The sequence below is a fragment of the Diaphorina citri genome, unplaced genomic scaffold (assembly GCF_000475195.1).
Source record: "Diaphorina citri unplaced genomic scaffold, Diaci psyllid genome assembly version 1.1 scaffold2489, whole genome shotgun sequence".
In the NCBI taxonomy this organism is placed as follows: Eukaryota; Metazoa; Arthropoda; class Insecta; order Hemiptera; family Psyllidae; genus Diaphorina; species Diaphorina citri.
Window position 1 is genome coordinate 1 of NW_007379910.1, and position 19,271 is coordinate 19,271.

Below are 19,271 nucleotides of genomic sequence, written 5' to 3' on the forward strand. Positions count from 1 at the left end.
CTCGGGCAGATATTTCCTCACGAACAGACAGCAGGAGAATGCTACGAACGCGTACGCATAGAATATGCCCGGGCCCAACACTTCAAACAGGTGAGGATATGTCTTGATAGCGATGAAGCAGAAGATGGAGGATAGACTACTGGCGATACCTCCTGCTATACCTTTGACATTGGTAGGAAACACTTCCCCTAGCATGGAGTATGGGATGGGTATGAAGCCTAGACCTGACATCAGTACACTGGATAGTATAGCAAGGAATGGAATGATACTGAATATGTACAAGTCCTGTCCTGGCATAGAATCACTATAAGACATATACACTGCCACTATAAGCATTGAGATACCCACACAGTAGGTCAACTTGGCAGCGTCTCGTTTCTTATGCTTCCTCAGATACTCGTCTCCTATAAGCACTGCTTTCATAGGGGCACCTCCACACTTGATAGGCGTGGCGGGGAATGTGTACAGGACAGGACCGGACTGGAAGTGCTGAAGATTGCGCAATGTTTTCTCAACATATTGGGGGGAGTAGTTGGTACTCACGCCGCTGTCTGGTTGGTCCAGAGCTTCCTGAAGACCTGAGGGTAGAAGAGATGTGTGAGTGAGTTAATAAAAATAACTACTCTTTGCAGTTTGCTATGAGTCAGATCCTAACCCTCTATACCTGTAGGGTAAAGAGAGACCTGAAGACCTAAGGGGAGAAGAAATGTGTGAGTGAGTTAATAAAAATAACTACTCTTTGCAGTTTGCTATGAGTCAGATCCTAACCCTCTATACCTGTAGGGTAAAAAGGTGTTGAAGAGAGGTGGATTTTTCTTTCGGGAAACAGATCAGCTGACCACTGGAAAATTGACCACGTTGGCTACCACGGAACGCATGTTTTGGAGACACTTTGTATTTTAAATGGTTATCTGAGACTCGAATGAAAATTTGCCATTTGTCTGATGAAGAATCAAAGAATCTATCTCTCATGTTAGGGAGACGTTTCCATACATATCGGGACCATTTCATGTTGGAGTAAACACAGTCAATGGTTAGTTTCCCGAAAGGATACACCTTTACATATTTAGGATCTGACCCAACTCTTTCCTACTTGCCCTGTCCAGCTTCATGGTGCTGTGTTCAAGACACTTGCCGGAATCCTGACCCCAACATACGGTACCGATAGGGTGTTGCCTCTCACAAACGACTGATATACTTCTTAAGGATGATTATAACACCTAAAGAAGTCAAAGAAATCAGTCCTAAAAGAACCCTGGCCTTCGTAAGAAGTCTGGGGCTCTTCTAGGAAAAAATAAAGGGAATGTCACAAAAGATCTAACCAGGTCGCAGTGACCAAGGGCGTTTATTAAAGCCGATGGCCCTACCTTTACCAATACCAGCTGGTCCGAGAACGCACCTTATCTGTTTAGTTCGCCCTTGGCGGGAATTGAACCTACGACCCGCTCACAAGATAAGCTTGAAATCTTCCAAGGTAACTCAGGCTGGCATAAAGACTACTGTTTGAATTTGACGCGCGGTGGTCGTGGGAAGACTAGAAAACCTGATAAAATAATGTAACTGCAGCCTTTTGGGGGACGTAGTGGTCGTCTGTAGGCTCTACTATGCTCACCTGTTTAGAATGAGAATGGTAAAGGTGTATGAACTTAACGAGAGTTACCTAAGTACATATTTAAAGTAGGTAACAATCATTCATGGTCGCTACTCGATAAAGTAGCCGGTAGCTACTCAGTTGTACTCACAAGGCTGAGTTCACCCCGATTCGTATAAGCTTAACCCAACCTTTAGGGCTGTTTGCCCCTATCCTTAAGCTTCGGAGTAGGCTTTGCAGAGAGCACCCTGAATTCCAAGTACAGAGCTGAAAAAATTTCCATCCCGCTGACAAGCGAACCCGGGACCTCCGGCCTTCAAATCTGATGTGATACCCACTCAGGCCGTGGATGTTGCTTTCATATTTTTTGATTATTATAGGTAGATATGTACCTAATGCTTGAATGAAACTAACGAGCAGTAAGCCCTTATGCCCGGCGGAAAAAGTCTCGAAACCTAGGTCTCTCAGACTTTCCAACAGACCAACAATTAGGTCTGAGCTTGAGTGGCGAGCATAAGGCCGGCCACTCACTATCAGGTAGACCTGACAGATACGCCTGAACAGGTCCACCTGATGAGCACACACACTATCAGGTAGACCTGACGGACGTACCTGCGTCAGGTCTACCTGACAGGGAATGGCCGGCTTAAGACTATAGTAATGCGGTCAAATTCTTACCTGGCCTTTGCCCAGTCTGGAGGTGAACTTGGCGGCCATGGAACATCCTGCTGCCCCTCCCCCCACCACTAGAAGTTTACATGAGTGAGAGGAAGAGGAGAGGGGGGAGGTGGAGAAGGACGAGGAGAGGAGGTTGTAGGATTTGAGGGGGCACAGCTTGAGAGATTTCATGACGGGGATCTGAAATGTGATAAAAAAGTTATTGGTTTGTTTCTCGATTAATTTTATCGATTTGGACTCGAACAGCCTCTAGATTAAAAAGACGCCGCGCTAATCACTAAGAGCGGGGTTTACCAATTCAGAATTGAGATGAATCTAGGATTGAGCTACTTATGCGGGGTTTACCAATTCAGAATTGAGATGAATCTAGGATTGAGCTACTTATGCGGGGTTTACCAATTCAGAATTGAGATGAATCTAGGATTGAGCTACTTATGCGGGGTTTACCAATTCAGAATTGAGATGAATCTAGGATTGAGCTACTTATGCGGGGTTTACCAATTCAGAATTGAGATGAATCTAGGATTGAGCTACTTATGCGGGGTTTACCAATTCAGAATTGAGATGAATCTAGGATTGAACCTACGTATAATAGCCAACTACGACTTCGTAAAACGCGGTCAAAGTACACCACTGAGGTGTGAGGTCGGTATGGTACTGTTTAAAAATAGCTGTAGCTGTCAGTAAGTACCTCTCGTCACTCTTTCATAACTTGCATCATCCTTGATGAGTCATTAATTTGACTCATGAAATAATCATTAGGTAGGTACTTACACTAATTGGCCAATTACCTACAACTAGCACGGAATGCAAAATGCTCGTATTACCCACGAACAATTCACCGTGAATCGTATAACCATTAATAGTAGTTAATAAAGTAGCCTACTACCCACACTATTAGGTACCTACTGCAAATAAGTAGGTACCTATATAGGTGATGTTTTGAGCATAAAATTTCATACTCGGTTGGATTGAACCCGCGCCCTCTTGATTACAAGACGCGTGTCTTGACCACTACCACTACCCTACCGAAGCAAGATACAGTCGAACCTGGATAAACGAGACCTGGATAAACGAGAAACCTGGATAAACAAGAAATTTTCAAATCCCCTTCATTTTCGGGCCAAAAACCTGGTTTAACGAGAAAATAAAACCTCTATAAACGAGAAAATGGCCCCTTTTTTGCTAAGTCCCACGCTCATATAAACAAGGCAAAATGGACCTCTATAAACGAGAATTCAAATCTCCGAACCTCTGTAAACGAGAAAATGTCAACTTTTTCTGTCTTTGTCTATTTTTTCAAACTGTAGCGCTTCGCGAGAGTTATGTGGGTAACACCCTACATATCTAAAATACCTCTAGGTAAAAGCCATTAGTATAAATACATCTGTTGTCCTTGCACTAAGGTCAAGTTATGTGGGTAGGACCCTGCATTACTGAAATACCTTTAAGTTGAAAGCCACTTGTATAAATACCTACAGTTGTCCCTGCACTAAGGTTGGGTTATGTGGGTAACACCCTACATATCTAAAATACCTCTAGGTAAAAGCCATTAGTATAAATACATCTGTTGTCCTTGCACTAAGGTCAAGTTATGTGGGTAGGACCCTGCATTACTGAAATACCTTTAAGTTGAAAGCCACTTGTATAAATACCTACAGTTGTCCCTGCACTAAGGTTGGGTTATGTGGGTAACACCCTACATATCTAAAATACCTCTAGGTAAAAGCCATTAGTATAAATACATCTGTTGTCCTTGCACTAAGGTCAAGTTATGTGGGTAGGACCCTGCATTACTGAAATACCTTTAAGTTGAAAGCCACTTGTATAAATACCTACAGTTGTCCCTGCACTAAGGTTGGGTTATGTGGGTAACACCCTACATATCTAAAATACCTCTAGGTAAAAGCCATTAGTATAAATACATCTGTTGTCCTTGCACTAAGGTCAAGTTATGTGGGTAGGACCCTGCATTACTGAAATACCTTTAAGTTGAAAGCCACTTGTATAAATACCTACAGTTGTCCCTGCACTAAGGTTGGGTTATGTGGGTAACACCCTACATATCTAAAATACCTCTAGGTAAAAGCCATTAGTATAAATACATCTGTTGTCCTTGCACTAAGGTCAAGTTATGTGGGTAGGACCCTGCATTACTGAAATACCTTTAAGTTGAAAGCCACTTGTATAAATACCTACAGTTGTCCCTGCACTAAGGTTGGGTTATGTGGGTAACACCCTACATATCTAAAATACCTCTAGGTAAAAGCCATTAGTATAAATACATCTGTTGTCCTTGCACTAAGGTCAAGTTATGTGGGTAGGACCCTGCATTACTGAAATACCTTTAAGTTGAAAGCCACTTGTATAAATACCTACAGTTGTCCCTGCACTAAGGTTGGGTTATGTGGGTAACACCCTACATATCTAAAATACCTCTAGGTAAAAGCCATTAGTATAAATACATCTGTTGTCCTTGCACTAAGGTCAAGTTATGTGGGTAGGACCCTGCATTACTGAAATACCTTTAAGTTGAAAGCCACTTGTATAAATACCTACAGTTGTCCCTGCACTAAGGTTGGGTTATGTGGGTAACACCCTACATATCTAAAATACCTCTAGGTAAAAGCCATTAGTATAAATACATCTGTTCGTCACTTTAGACCCCATTCCCACTTGTGGGTTTCATTCGATTCCTCCTCCTCCTCCTCCCCCCCCCTCCCCCCTAAATGTCCTGTAGGCAATGTAAAATATTTAGAATTTATTGAGAGTGTTCCCACTACGCACGATACGATTTTTTTTTCCGAACGACAAGTGAGAGGGGTTCTTAATCTGCGAAAATTACTGCACTGTAAAGTTGTCTACTGAGAAGTACTGAATACGGGTTGCGGTTATCAACTGTGATAGAATGTTATTGAGAATATGGCCACTTCTACTGAGGCTAAACTAAAGCAATGTGATGACAGAGTAATAATAACTTCAGGCAATGGAGTAGACATGCTCAGTGGAAACATTTGATTGATATGCCTTGTCATAGAATAATATTGACGGCTTCAAATTGATATACTGATGTCAGCCTAGATAACTTGGAACTATAGAAGCAAGTGCTGGGGGTCGCGGGTTCAATTCCCGCCCGCGGCGAACTAGCGCTCTTTATCCTAAACAGGTAAGGTTCGTTCTCGCGACGCGACGGCTGGCTTTCTCCACGAATAGCCAAAATTACCTACCTCCTACCTCCACAAGCGGCACCTAAAATAGGTAATTTGAATTGAAATGACGCTGAAGAGAGCGCCTCTCAACCCTTACATAATTATAATTAAAAATACCATTTAATTCCTACCTTCTCGTAAACTCAAAGCGATTAGCGGCTGTCCTTTCTTCCAGGAGGTTAAAATCAGTGGACTGGACTTAACGCAAGAACATTTTCGGGCATTATGCAACACGCAATGCTTTTCCATTTCCACGTGCTCCGATTTTGAGGTTAAGTTTCAACGCGCGGTTTTTCAAAATTTGAAAGTAAACTTTTAAATTTTTGCAGAGAACAGAAAACAACCCAAATGTACTGAATTCTGAATTTCTACTTTTGTTTGAGTTTTTCCAGTGATAAGAGATACTTATAAGGAATCCTTGTATCCGTAACTGATTTTTGGAGAGCACAACCCAAATGAGAAATGACCAAATGTACTGAATTCTGAATTTCTACTTTTGTTTGAGTTTTTCCAGTGATAAGAGATACTTATAAGGAATCCTTGTATCCGTAACTTGTGTTCTTACCAACGTCTGTGTCCGTAAGGTGGTAGATCAGTTAAAGGTATAAGATAGGAGTTTTCCCTGTCTTGAGCTCTTGGGACTGTTATGGGACAGAGATGTAATTTTCCAAGTCTCAAGCTATGTGTCCAGTGTCCACAGGCTATAAATATCATGTAGTGTGGGGTGTGGGTTGTGCAAGAGACTTGCTGTTTGTAAACAGCAGCAGGGTTCCTGTTATTAGTGTTATTTGCCTTGTGCAACCACACAGTGTTTTAGATCAGTCAAAGGTAAGATAGAATAAGATAGGAGTTTTCCCTGTCTTGAGCTCTTGGGACTGTTATGGGACAGAGATGTAATTTTCCAAGTCTCAAGCTTTGTGTCCAGTGTCCACAGGCTATAAATATCATGTAATGTGGGTTGTGCAAGAGACTTGCTGTTTGTAAACAGCAGCAGGGTTCCTGTTATTAGTGTTATTTGCCTTGTGCAACCACACAGTGTTTTTTGCAAGCCAATTGTGAAGAGCAAAAGTAGGTAGCACTCTGTGTGTAACTTTGTCTGAAATCATTTGCCTTTGTTTCAGATTATCAGTGGATAAACAAAGATTCATCAATAACTTCTATGTATAGTTACAATGGTACCAACATTAATAACTCATTGGAATACTCTGGAGTTGCCGCAACCACCACAGACCTCTATCACCTTGCATAAAAAGTCAGGTAAGTATTGTACCTAGGGGCAATAACATGCTTGTCATTCAAAAGTTCCTGGGTTTGATGCCCATTAATAGAAATAAGTAAACACTTATGTAGGTATTTCATTTGAAAATATTTCAGCAATTTACTTTTTCTGTTTGCCTTTTTTTGTGAAAAGTAATTTTACCAGGATATTATTATGTATTTTACCCTTTGACTTTCTCTAATATTTCCAGGTGTCAATATCACTTCTTTCAAAGATGAAATCACTCATCTCACCAGCTTAATCAAAAGGGTCAACTTGGAATGTGCTGGTGCCCTCTGCTCTCGATTAATCTACAAATGTAAACTCAAGTTCAGGGGAACCAAATGGCTGGGACTTATTGAAAAGGTTGGTTTTAAATAATGGAGACATATCCATAGATATGTCTACATTATTATGATGGGAAACTAAGGGGACAAAATGTGGAGATACCAACTGGAGTTCGGGGTGCCCTCCGCCTAATGAGGACAATCGAGTAGCGACCAGTGGCGGCATTACCAGAGTAAAAAAAAAAAAAATACGTGTCATAAATGTAATGGTAAAGGAGGCTCTTAGTAATGCTGTGATATCCACAAGAATTGTGAAGAAGCTCTCAGCTTCAGCACAAAGAAATCATGATTTAGATTTATTTATTTATTTTAATTTCAAGAGGTTTGATAAAAGTTTGTCCCGAGCTAAACGCTTACAACACAGCAGGCGCGCTACCTTCAAAGATAAATAGGCTGGCTCCTCTGGCTTTTGGCACTTGATTTACTTTGAATAGAGTAGGTAACAATCACTCATGGTCGCTACTCGATAAAGTAGCCGGTAGCTACTCAATTGTACTCACAAGGCTGAGTTCACCCCGCGATTCGTATAAGCTTAACCCATCCTTTAGGGCTGTTTGCCCCTACACCTAAGCCTCGGTGTGGGCTGAAAAAATTTCGATCCCGCTGACAAGCGAACGCGGGACCTCCGGCCTTCAAACCTGATGTGATATCCACTCAGGCCGTGGATGTTGCTTTAATATTTTTTGATTATTATAGGTAGATATGTACCTATTGCTTGAATGAAACTAACGAGCAGTAAGCCCTTATGCCCGGCGGAAAAAGTCTCGAAACCTAGGTCTCTCAGACTTTCCAACAGACCAACAATTAGGTCTGAGCTTGAGTGGCGAGCATAAGGCCGGCCACTCACTATCAGGTAGACCTGACTAAAGCAGACATTCAAATCGTACCGACTGATTCATCAGACAATGCAAGGTTCTCTTCTAAATCAGAAACCATGGAGCTCTAGTCCAGTACCTGAAGATTTGGCGATATGGATTGCAGAGGAAATAGCTGTGTTAGGGTAAGTCAAAACTTAATGTGTAAATGAAGTAGATAAAGTTACCACTCTCTACAAGTCTGGACTGTTGATATTGAGCTCCACAAAACAAATGCAATATTTTGCTGATACTGGAGATTGTGTTACCTCAGGACCAACCACATATCCCCTGTTTTGTTTCAGATGCAATGCTGCTGATGTTTTCAGAATAAATCTACCTCATATCAAATCTCCATCTAGAGATGAAGAATACCTGGGTGATGAAAATGAACCTCTGTCTGATGAAGAGGATGGTGTTGATCTTGCAAGTGTAAAGGACTGGGAAGATATGGGAGGTAAGAAACGTGTGATGAAATTTACAACGATATTCATAGAATATAGAAATAAGAATGGAAATACACAAGGTATTAAACTTGCTGAAGGCGTTTTAATTGTGCTAATCATGAATACTTGTCACAAATGTCCAATACATCTTACTAAATTTTATGACCTGACTTAGGCTTGAACCACTGACCTCCAGATCTAATTTTGACCTTATTTTGTGTTGCAGAAATCATATCCCGAGATGACTTGTTCACCAAACCATCTATTAAATCAATAGATGAATCTAATACTGAAAAAGTAGTAACACCTTCAGATAGTATTGAAGATGAAGAAGAAGTTGACGTTGATAAAAACATAGATAAAATAACTCCTACATATAGAACAAAAAAGGAGAAAAAAAGAAGTAAAAAGGAAAAAAGACTGAAGAGAAAAATTAAAAGAGAAAGTCCTGCAGAAGATGAAGAAATTAATAAGATTGTGATACGAGATGTTATCCATGATAGCAATGGAATAATGTCAAAGAAAAAACGAAAGAAAATTAAATCTGTTGACTCAAATCAATTCAAATTGAAGAAAGATATTTCAAAAGGTATAATAGCAGAGGAGCTGATTAAAACAAATGGAGAACTACGGAAATCAAAGAAATCAACCAAAAAGAAAGAAAAAAGAAAACTTAAAGACCTGATGTTCAATAAACCTACAAACAGTTTAGTAGTAGAAAACGAATCGGATAGTCCAAATGAAAACACCTTGAACCAAAAAGCAAAGTCATTAGTAGCTAAAAACGACACTTCCTCCGTTTTTGTAAACCACAATCAAACGAAATCGAAAACCAACTCCAAATTAAAAAGAAAATTAGCAACATTCGATCCTGATCAATGTGATAGCATCGATATTAAAAAGAAGAAAGCCAAAACAAAACCTTTGTTCAAATCTTCTAAAACTGATTCAGCCAAACTCAAGAAACAGAAAGATGTCAAACCCAAGAAAGTAATCAATATGACGATTGGCCCATTACCTACAACTAGCACGGAATGCAAAATGCTCGTATTACCCACAAACAATTCATCGTGAATCGTATAACCATTCGTACCTACTGTAGTTTATAAAGTAGCCTACTACCCACACTATTAGTGCAAATAAGTAGGTATATAGGTGATGTTTTGAGCATAAAATTCCATACTCGGTTGGATTGAACCCGCGCCCTCTTGACTACAAGACGCGTGTCTTGACCACTACCACTACCCTACCGAAGCAAGATACATCTGCTGTAAAAGGACTGATAGGTGATAGGTTCAAGTTTACTTACGTGAGTGATCCTCTACTTTCCAAATTGAGTTCTGCTAAAACTTCCTGGAATCTTATGACACAAATTTGTTCACAGTAGGTACCTAACAGTTGATATGCCCTCTTGTTGAAAAAATTACCGGTAAACAAATTTAACGAAAGTAATTTTTTAGAGTACGTCACCGATTAGAAAAATGTCCACAACATCATTGTTGGAAAAAACCAACCTAACAGTTGATATGCCCTCTTGTTGAAAAAATGACCGGTAAACAAATTTAACGAAAGTAATTTTTTAGAGTACGTCACCGATTAGAAAAATGTCCACAACATCATTGTTGGAAAAAACCAACTGTTATCACTTCCTTATCTCAAACACTAATTGCACAATTTGCCAGAAACTGAAAAGACACAACGACAAAGAATGCAATTCTTTCCGACGAAATTAGCTTCACAAAACGCCGGCCTTGTTAAAAAATATTACGTTATTATTTTAGAAAGTAATCAATATGACCAATATGTTCAACGTAGAATTAATAAAATAACGTGAAAAGTAAGCCAATGTTACATTTTTCGTGTCTGTGTTTGTGTCGTTATTATTTATCTTGCATGACTTTTTACAATTAGTTGAAGGTACCTACCTATTATTTTCTAGTATCCGACGTTGTTTGAGACATCAGTTATTTCATCAGGTAGTTATTTGTACTCCTTTGTAGTTATTCAGCATGTTTTCTACTTTGTTGGATAAGGGTTCCCCTTTAAAAGTTTTATTACTGCTTGCTGAAAACAACTTTAGATTTTTCCATAAGTGAAATCAAAGCCTTTTATCAAGTGTTTTATTATTAACTTTATATAATCATAGCGACTAGGACCAGGGACAAGAAAGACACGAAGGCTCCAATATATGCCACTGTGGTATACCAGAAGAATGCTCCTGTGAGGTAGGAGAGTAGAATGCCACTAGTGAGAGCTATGGTGGACCAGGTGGAGAGACTACCACGCAGGTCTGTGTTGTGAATGGTGATACATTCAGCGGCGTAGACTGCGGCAGGGGTTGTGGCCAGACCTAGGAAAAAATAGACAAAGATTTCAGTTAGTTACCTTGAAAATAATATGTGAGAAGTAAAAAAAGAGCGCAATTATTAACTTACAATGTTGCAACTTACACCTACTGTGATGCGTAACATGGTTAGTAGGTATATAATAGTCATTGTCATTAAGTACAATTAATATTAAAAATAATGTGTAAAAAATGGATATTTTAGCAAAATACATGTAGCTACAGAACAATCTATATTTACGTAGTGAGTAAGTAGATATAATTTGGTATAAAAATAATTTAAACTTCGTGTTATTTTGCATGTTTAGTTCTTCATATTGATTGATGGGAAAATTACACCAATTTAAATCGAATTAAAAGTTAAAAATAAAAACTACAATAATTTCAGTAATTTTTATTGAAATTTAATGGAAAATTATGACTTGAACAACAGCAAAATTAAATTCCTTTTGTAAAATTATCAGCCTCTCCCTTTTGTATCGACCTCGGTGGCGTAGACGTCCGTCTGGCAATCAGGAGGGTGTGGTTTCAATACCAGTCTCAACATTGTTTGAATATTTGACCACAATAATATCAGTCCTAAGCTTGTTTCGCTTGCTTAAGTAATTCAAACGCAACACCTACAATATTGATTCTGGAAAAATTCATACCAACGGAAAGTCAAGGGCAAGGGCATTGCCATCAAAGGCCTCGAACCCGCCCCCTCCTGATTGATAGCCACTTACCTACTGACAGTCCGGACAGAAGACGGCTAATGTACAGGTTAATAAGGTCTGATTTGGTGGCCATTAGTAACCAGCCGCATAAACTGGGTACGTTGGTTATCATGAGAGCGGATTTTCTGCCGTACTTGTCTATGATTGGTCCGCTCAGTAGACAGCCAATCGGCATCGTGATGGCAGATATACTGGCTGAAATAGGGAAGATTATTTTAATTAGGAATAGGTTAAATTGGATCAGTCACAATATTGTTATTTTAAAAATCTGAAAATCTTTTTCAATTGTTATTCAAGTTAGGCAACTTTGCGCGTATAATTGGTATCCATCTCTATGACCATCTGAGCAATTATTGAGTTCAAACCTAGAACTCAGTTTGTTCGTTTTATCATTTTAATGTGATTCATTCTATTTGATTTTCTACTTACCAAACCAGGATGCTTGGTCGATCGTCAAGTAACTCATCTGAGGTAGTGCCACGGCTGGAAACCCAAAACTCATCCCAGGGGCTACGCCTGGTAATATCACAATGAGGCCCAAGTATATCTGGAAACAAATGAGGTAGGCGTTGAATTAATCCATATCAAATGGTCCTTGTCTCTCCACCCCGGGTTACATTACATTACATTGAAATGGGGGTCGTTTCTGGCAAAATTCCTGTGTGCGGAGTCCAGTATGTAGGACTATTGCATCCCTCCACCACGGGTTACGTTAAACTGAGAAAGTGTCAGCCTTTCAAGGCACAGATATTAAGACGAAACATCGGCGATGAGCTTATTTTATATTCTGCTTATAGTACAGGGTGTCTACGACTGGAAAACTGGGAAGAGAGAGGACTTTGGTTTTTCCATTTTGGTAGACACCCTGATAGGAAGATTAGGAAGCTACTCGTATTCGTAGTCTTCAAAAAGGCCCCTTTTACGTAGAAGAGAAATTTCAATCCTGAGGTAAAGCTACGGAAACCTTTTTCGTTATCGCCACTATAATATTCCTGTAAACTTACCAATCTAAACAGGGTGGGCGTGTCGGTATGTTCCCCATTGGAAATGTCAATGATGTCCGCTGCATTGCTGCTGGTGGCAATTACAGGATGGGCGTACGATTTCTTGGTTTTGCCAAGTAATTTCTCGGTTTCTGCCATTATACCGATGGAGGGGAAACTGTGATGGTTTCACCAGATGGGTATGGTGTAATTGAATCTGGGAAATATCATCTTGTCATCTGGAATTAAACAAAACAACATTATTTATTTGTGAAAACGTTGCGCGTGATTGGTATCCGAATGAGTGACTCCCCCCGGTTTTATTGTTCTTCTGACTTGATTGTTCCGCGATAAAACTTGAATGGTTTGCACGATTTTGATCAAACTTGGAAAATAGAGGTGGCAAAACCACTACACGAGATAAGGGATAGACGTCTCACTCCTAGCTGAGGCAGGATGAAGGATACACTCACTGCAGCTCCTAGGATAATCACACCGTTGATAATAGCACCTGTCCCAGGATGTACAAAGTAAGCACCTGTAGACTCCAGGATATCCAGCCACTACACGAGATAAGGGATAGACGTCTCACTCCTAGCTGAGGCAGTATGAAGGATACACTTACTGCAGCTCCTAGGATAATCACACCGTTGATAATAGCACCTGTCCCAGGATGTACAAAGTAAGCACCTGTAGACTCCAGGATATCCATTTCTTACATTGAAGGTTCTAGGTGTCCGTCGCATGGCTCCAAATGTCGAGCTTAGCTGATTACTCAGATTCAATTCATCTGGAATTCAGATTATTCCAGAATCTGACAGAATTATTCACACAGTAATTCCCTTAAAAGTAGACTACTTTCTGACATTAGTCACTATCACAATATTATCGCAAAGATAAGGAGTTCACAATAAATTATCACACTGATAAGGACTTTATAACACAAGTTGTTTAAAATAAATTATCACAAGATAAGAAGTAGAAATAGAAAGTGAAACGCTAAGCACCTATAGGTATGAGTGAATTACATGGAATATTCTAACTCCCACCTATAACACGATATTAGGTAGATATGTAATTCACTAGTAGGTACTCCAAAATCACTCAAGTAATAGATATGACGTAAACTAATGAAAAATGACGTTTGCAGAATCTTTGAATAAGAGACTAATTGAAGGAGCGAAGTGAATTTCAAGTTCTAACTCGACAATTTTGTAGTCTGTTACCGACACATTAGTCACTGTCACAATATTATCGCAAAGATAAGGAGTTCACAATAAATTATCACACTGATAAGGAATTTATAACGCAAGTGGTTTAAAATAAATTATCACAAGATAAGAAGTAGAAAAAGAAAGTGAAACGGTAAGTAGGTACCTATAGGTATGAGTGAATTAATAATATAAGAAAATTACATGGAATATTCTAACTCCCACATAAAACACGATATTAGGTAGGTATGTAATTCACTAGTAGGTACTCCAAAATCACTCAAGTAGTATGACGTAAACTAATGAAAAATGATGTTTGCAGAATCTTTGAATAAGAGACTAATTGAAGGAGCGAAGTGAATTTCAAGTTCTAACTCGACAATTTTGTAGTCTGTTACCGACCGGTTTGTTCCCTTTTATTAAATTCGGAACACATCTTCGGCATATACACGAAAGAAATTTGATTAGTTTAGGGCCCTATTTTCCAAGTTAACTATAAATATCAGCCTATGAAAAATCATAAAAAAAGTCTTGGAATCGTGTCAAATATAAATAAATATTAATATTTTCCCAGTTATATTAAATTTAATTCCATATATTTTACACTAAAAATCTGGTGTGAACATCACACGACTTTCCTTATCCTATTGAATGATGCTTATTTGAGTGTTCTTTTACCCTAACTTTTACACCTCGTGTCATATGGGACTGTTTGCTAAATGGTTCCAATCACCAATCACTGCAAAATTTTATCTCAATACGACGTAGTATAGGGTCTCAAGTGCAAATTTCTTTCAAGTACAATTAACCTTCATCTCACACGAGTACATCCATAGATTCCATAGTAGAAAACTAGATCTATTAATTTTATTTCATAGCAATGCGGTCACATAAACCTATATCCACACAATTATGTATTATCGACGGGCGTCGTTCGACGGTCGACTGACATGTCCACATAAAATCGACGTCAATCGACGAAGTGAAACCGTCCACTCTAATCGATGTTCGTCGAAAGATGCTCGTCCATTACGCCTGGACACAGCTTTAAGCTATGTCCATACATAGTTGACGGCCGTCGATCGGTAAACGGTTACAGTCGATATTGATTGCCCGTCGACTACGTGTGGACATATCTTTACACTCGTGTATTCTGTAGAGTAGCACATGATAAGTCAACACGGGAAAACCACAATTTAACAAGTTGACATTTTTGCAATTGAAATGCGCGTGCAAATTTCTTTCAAGTACAACCTTCATCTCACACGAGTACATCCATAGATTCCATAGTAGAAAACTAGATCTATTAACATCATGTAAGAGGGATTATTTACTTGCCTAGGAATCTTGATAGACATGTGTAAGGGAAATACTCCACAATTCTACAATGTATGGTCAGCTAGACACAAAGAACCAAGTACATATGTACGCATGTAAATGTTGCTATCGTCATAAAGAAAACCGCATGTAACAAACAAGTGATATTAACTTATTATGTACCTACTGTAGTACCGCATGTAACAAACAAGTGATATTAACTTATTATGTACCTACTGTAGTCAATGGATTGGATATTCTGATGTCATAACATGTGGACACTGATGGGATAGCATCATCTGGTATCTGGTGCACAAGTAGTCTTTTGATGCTATGCCAGGTCTCGTGTCATATGGGACTGTTTGCTAAAGTTCCAATCACCAATCACTGCAAGATAGCATCATCTGGTGCACAAGTAGTCTTTTGATGCTATGCCAGGTCTCGTGTCATATGGGACTGTTTGCTAAATGGTTCCAATCACCAATCACTGCAAAATTTTATCTCAATACGACGTAGTATAGGGTCTCATTATACCGCGTCTTGACAAATTTTCGTTTGTTCAAGGATTATGGGACGACTTGGTCTATGTTTTGATTATTATTTGCCTCTTAAGTAGAGAGATTGAAGCCCCAATTCCCCGTGGATTACTGAAGTTAAACAGCTGTGATTAGTATCTTGGGCATTACGTTCTTCTGACTTTCATGACCCCACTCAAACTGGGTGAGGTTAATGTAAAGAGGCGGGTAGTTTGTCGATCTATGGTTAAATCCTTTAGAATTATATTGACGAGGAACTTTAAAAAGACGTATTTTTGTGGATTAATATTACAGCATATTAACTTTAACCCAGTAAGACCGAAAACTATTTTTCCCTCGATTTTTTTCTTTTTTTTTATTGTAATAACACGAACATACTTCTGCTCCAAATATTTTTGCCAAACTAGATCAGGACCAAAGAGCATCTTCTTGACAATCAATTTTATCAGTTTCTACACGTATTCCTAGTGTCTAGCCATTTGGAGGCGAAATCTACTGACATGTGTTCGGTGTTACATATACATATGTAACGCCAGGACTTGGAGGGTTAATTGATAGCATCCCTTTGTATTTTACTATCCGCGTCAGGCGTTTAATACTTTATGGAAACAATGATAGTTCTTGTGTTGTATTAAAATAAGATGCTTATTCCTAGTGTCTAGCCATCTGGAGGCGAAATCTACTGACATGTGTTTGGTGTTACATATATGTAACGCCAGGACTTGGAGGGTTAATTGATGGCATCCCTTTGTATTTTACTATCCGCGTCAGGCGTTTAATACTTTATGGAAACAATGGTAGTTCTTGTGTTATATTAAAATAAGATGCTCATGCTTGTATCAAAATAAGATATGCACGGGGAAGAATGGTAAGATTTGACTATCTGTATTTAGAGACTATCATGTGATAAACAATCAACATTAGGAGATCGTTATATAACCAACACACGGGGACATCAACACAAAAGGAGCGTGAAGAGAATTCACACTTCTTTGAAAAATAAACATGTACTGAATTATGTACCTACTAAATTAATAAATATAGATTTCAAACTATAGCTGTAATAATAGTATGCTTTTATTTAACTTAAGATCTCTGTTTGCCTTATTGCTTCTACCTATGTGTGTCAAATCTAGTAACTAACTTTTACTGAACTTTTGAACCACTTTTACTTTTTACTAAACCAATTACCGATTGACCTAAAACTTGGTTCACAAAGGATATATCTTGGATCACAAATAAAATATATCACAATAATTGCACATTTTATCAAAAATTTGTACCTATATTTAATTTTTTTGCATACAATTAAAGCTTATATATTTTTTTTTTAAAAGCGTGAAGAGAATTCACACTTCTTTGAAAAACAAATATGTACCTACTGAATTAATTAATAACTATAGATTTCAAACTGTAGCTGTAATAATAGTATGCTTTTATTTAACTTAAGATCTCTGTTTGCTTAATTGCTTTTACCTATGTGTGGGTCAAATCTACTAACTAACTTTTACTGAACTTTTGAACCACTTTTATCTTTTACTGAACCAATTACCAATTGACTTAAAACTTGGTTCACAAAAGATATATCTTGGATCACAAATAAATATCACAATAATTGCACATTTTATCAAAAATTTGTATATTCAAATTTTTTGCATACAATAAAAGCATATATGTATTTTTTTTTTAATTTTAAAAATTTCCACTGTTTCAAATATTAAAAGCTCCTTAAAAAACTCATACCTTGGTTTTTCTTCGACAAAAGCACATGTAAAAGAGGAGCTCCAGAGTAGGTATCCTTTTGAAAAATTCAACACCTAGAAACAAGGTACATTTTGGAATTTGCTTAAAAAGAACAAACGCAAGTTTGAATATTTACATACGTGATTCCGCGATTCAAGTTCTTGTTCTCACTGAGAAGACAACTGAGAACTGACTGAGTTCTGAAACCCGTGGTAACCTAGCAAGTTAGAGCAGAGAGAACCGAGCCATTCATTTTACTAACCCAGCCATTGAGTATTCCGACCTACAGTGTGGACCCAACCGTGTATATTAAACTTGTTTTATAGGGGTTTAACATCCCTGTATAACTGATTTTTAGTAACGAGGGTTTCAATTCTTGTTCTCACTGAGAAGACAACTGAGAACTGACTGAGTTCTGAAACCCATGGTAACCTAGCAAGTTAGAGCAGAGAGAACCGAGCCATTCATTTTACTAAACCCAGCCATTGAGTATTCCGACGTACAGTGTGGACCCAACCGTGTATATTAAACTTGTTTTATAGGGGTTTAACATCCCTGTATAACTGATTTTTAGTAACGAGGGTTTCATCCTCTCTTCGGTAATAAGCTAATAAAGCTCCCATGGCGTAGTGGTCACTGCGCTCGCCTTGCACGCGGGAGACCTGGGTTCGATTCCCGGCGGGGTCAAGAAATTTGTATCATGCAAATGATTGATACCGTGACTGGCTGTTGCGGGGCCCACTCAGCCTCGTGAAGAAAATGAGTAGCTATGTAATATAATGCGCATAGCGACCGGTGCCAGCATGGTAGGTAAACATTGGATGTTAGGATTATTGAGATATTGGAAAAATCCTACAATGCTGCAGTGAGCACCAAAGTTGTGACATAATAACACAAAGAAAACTGCATTTACATTACAATAAGCTAATAAGCCATCCGCCTCCGCACTCCGCATATTAACCTCACTCAGCCTGAGTGGGGCCTGGAGAAGTCAGTAGCATACGACTGCTAAGATGGTCATCCTTCTGAATACCAACCACGCACAATGTCCCTTAACTTCTTAAGTGATCCATCGGAAACTGGTGCATTGAACGTGCTATCGCCGATCCGCGCCGCTCGTGCTATGATCTTGATTATAACTCCGCATATTAACCTCACTCAGCCTGAGTGGAGCCTGGAGAAGTCGGTAGCATACGATTGCTAAGATGGTCATCCTTCTGAATACCAACCACGGACCACGCACAATGTTCCTTAACTTCTTAAGTGATCCATCGGAAACTGGTGCATTGAACGTGCTATCGCCGATCCGCGCCGCTCGTGCTATGATCTTGATTATTGAAATCTTGAATGTAGATACATATCACAACGCATTTGCTAAGTTCATACACATTGAGAGTTAGTTAGATAGGTATGGGATATATGCAAATCAACTTACTTACAACTATGTCGTCCCATTTCGTGCTATAGGCTGGTAAATAATATTTACGATTATTTTACTCTTTCCACAAGGAACTTTTTACCAATTTTTTTGACATGATTTTTTTTCGTATTGTTTCAGATGGTCTTGGTCCCCATTAAACACTGATTTTCAGCTACGTGAACGGACGACTACCTGGGTACCATCACAGATCGGAAGAGCTTTTCATAACAGGTTTTTCCGGGTATTCAAATGAGATGAACGGAGATGGAGATATTGAAAACCCCGGTTCTCCATCTCCGTCTGTTTCAAGTGTGTGTGCAAATTTTTGGAGGGCCCAGGGACCAATGGAGGGGGGGGGGGGGGAACATTAAGAGTTCCTTACTTACCTACTACATAAGTATGTATGTAAATTTTGTCTACTTTGACATTGGAGTTTTTTTTTACCCAGTTTATTGATTCAGGTTGATTTTTTAAAGAGGTTTAATAGAAGGAACTATAATTGCTTCGGTCGTATTGTCCTGAAAGCGGAGTGAGGAGGAAGCCAGCCGTTCCGAGAACGAACCTTATCTGTTTAGGATAAAATCCGCCCCGGGCGAGAATCGAACCCACGACCTAGCG

The 19,271-nt window shown here is 38.9% G+C and overlaps 2 protein-coding genes across 3 annotated transcripts; one reads left to right on the top strand and one right to left on the bottom strand.

Moving 5' to 3' along the window:
- Positions 1-3: 3 nt before the first annotated feature.
- LOC103519031 (facilitated trehalose transporter Tret1-like) lies at positions 4-17,437 on the bottom strand (the record flags this gene model as incomplete). The annotated part of the gene is made up of 8 exons (XM_008484110.3): positions 17,234-17,437; positions 12,448-12,665; positions 11,873-11,990; positions 11,453-11,638; positions 10,519-10,733; positions 2,270-2,449; positions 1,094-1,178; positions 4-578 (listed from the first exon to the last, which is right to left on the bottom strand). Coding segments are annotated over exons 2-8 (1,497 nt in total), but the record flags the coding sequence as incomplete, so codon positions are not given.
- LOC108253661 (pre-mRNA-splicing factor CWC22 homolog) lies at positions 7,953-18,860 on the top strand. Of its 2 annotated transcripts, XM_026830656.1 has the most exons (5): positions 7,953-8,083; positions 8,243-8,394; positions 8,610-9,373; positions 10,168-10,220; positions 18,792-18,860. In XM_026830656.1, exons 1-4 carry the CDS (start codon positions 7,989-7,991, stop codon positions 10,210-10,212), a joined length of 1,056 nt encoding a protein of 351 aa, XP_026686457.1. In that variant the 5' UTR covers positions 7,953-7,988; the 3' UTR covers positions 10,213-10,220; positions 18,792-18,860. The 2 variants fall into 2 exon arrangements, with proteins under 2 accessions (XP_026686457.1, XP_017303520.1); XM_017448031.2 differs by lacking the exon at positions 18,792-18,860 and having other exon boundaries at positions 10,168-10,236.
- The last annotated feature ends 411 nt before the right edge of the window (positions 18,861-19,271 follow it).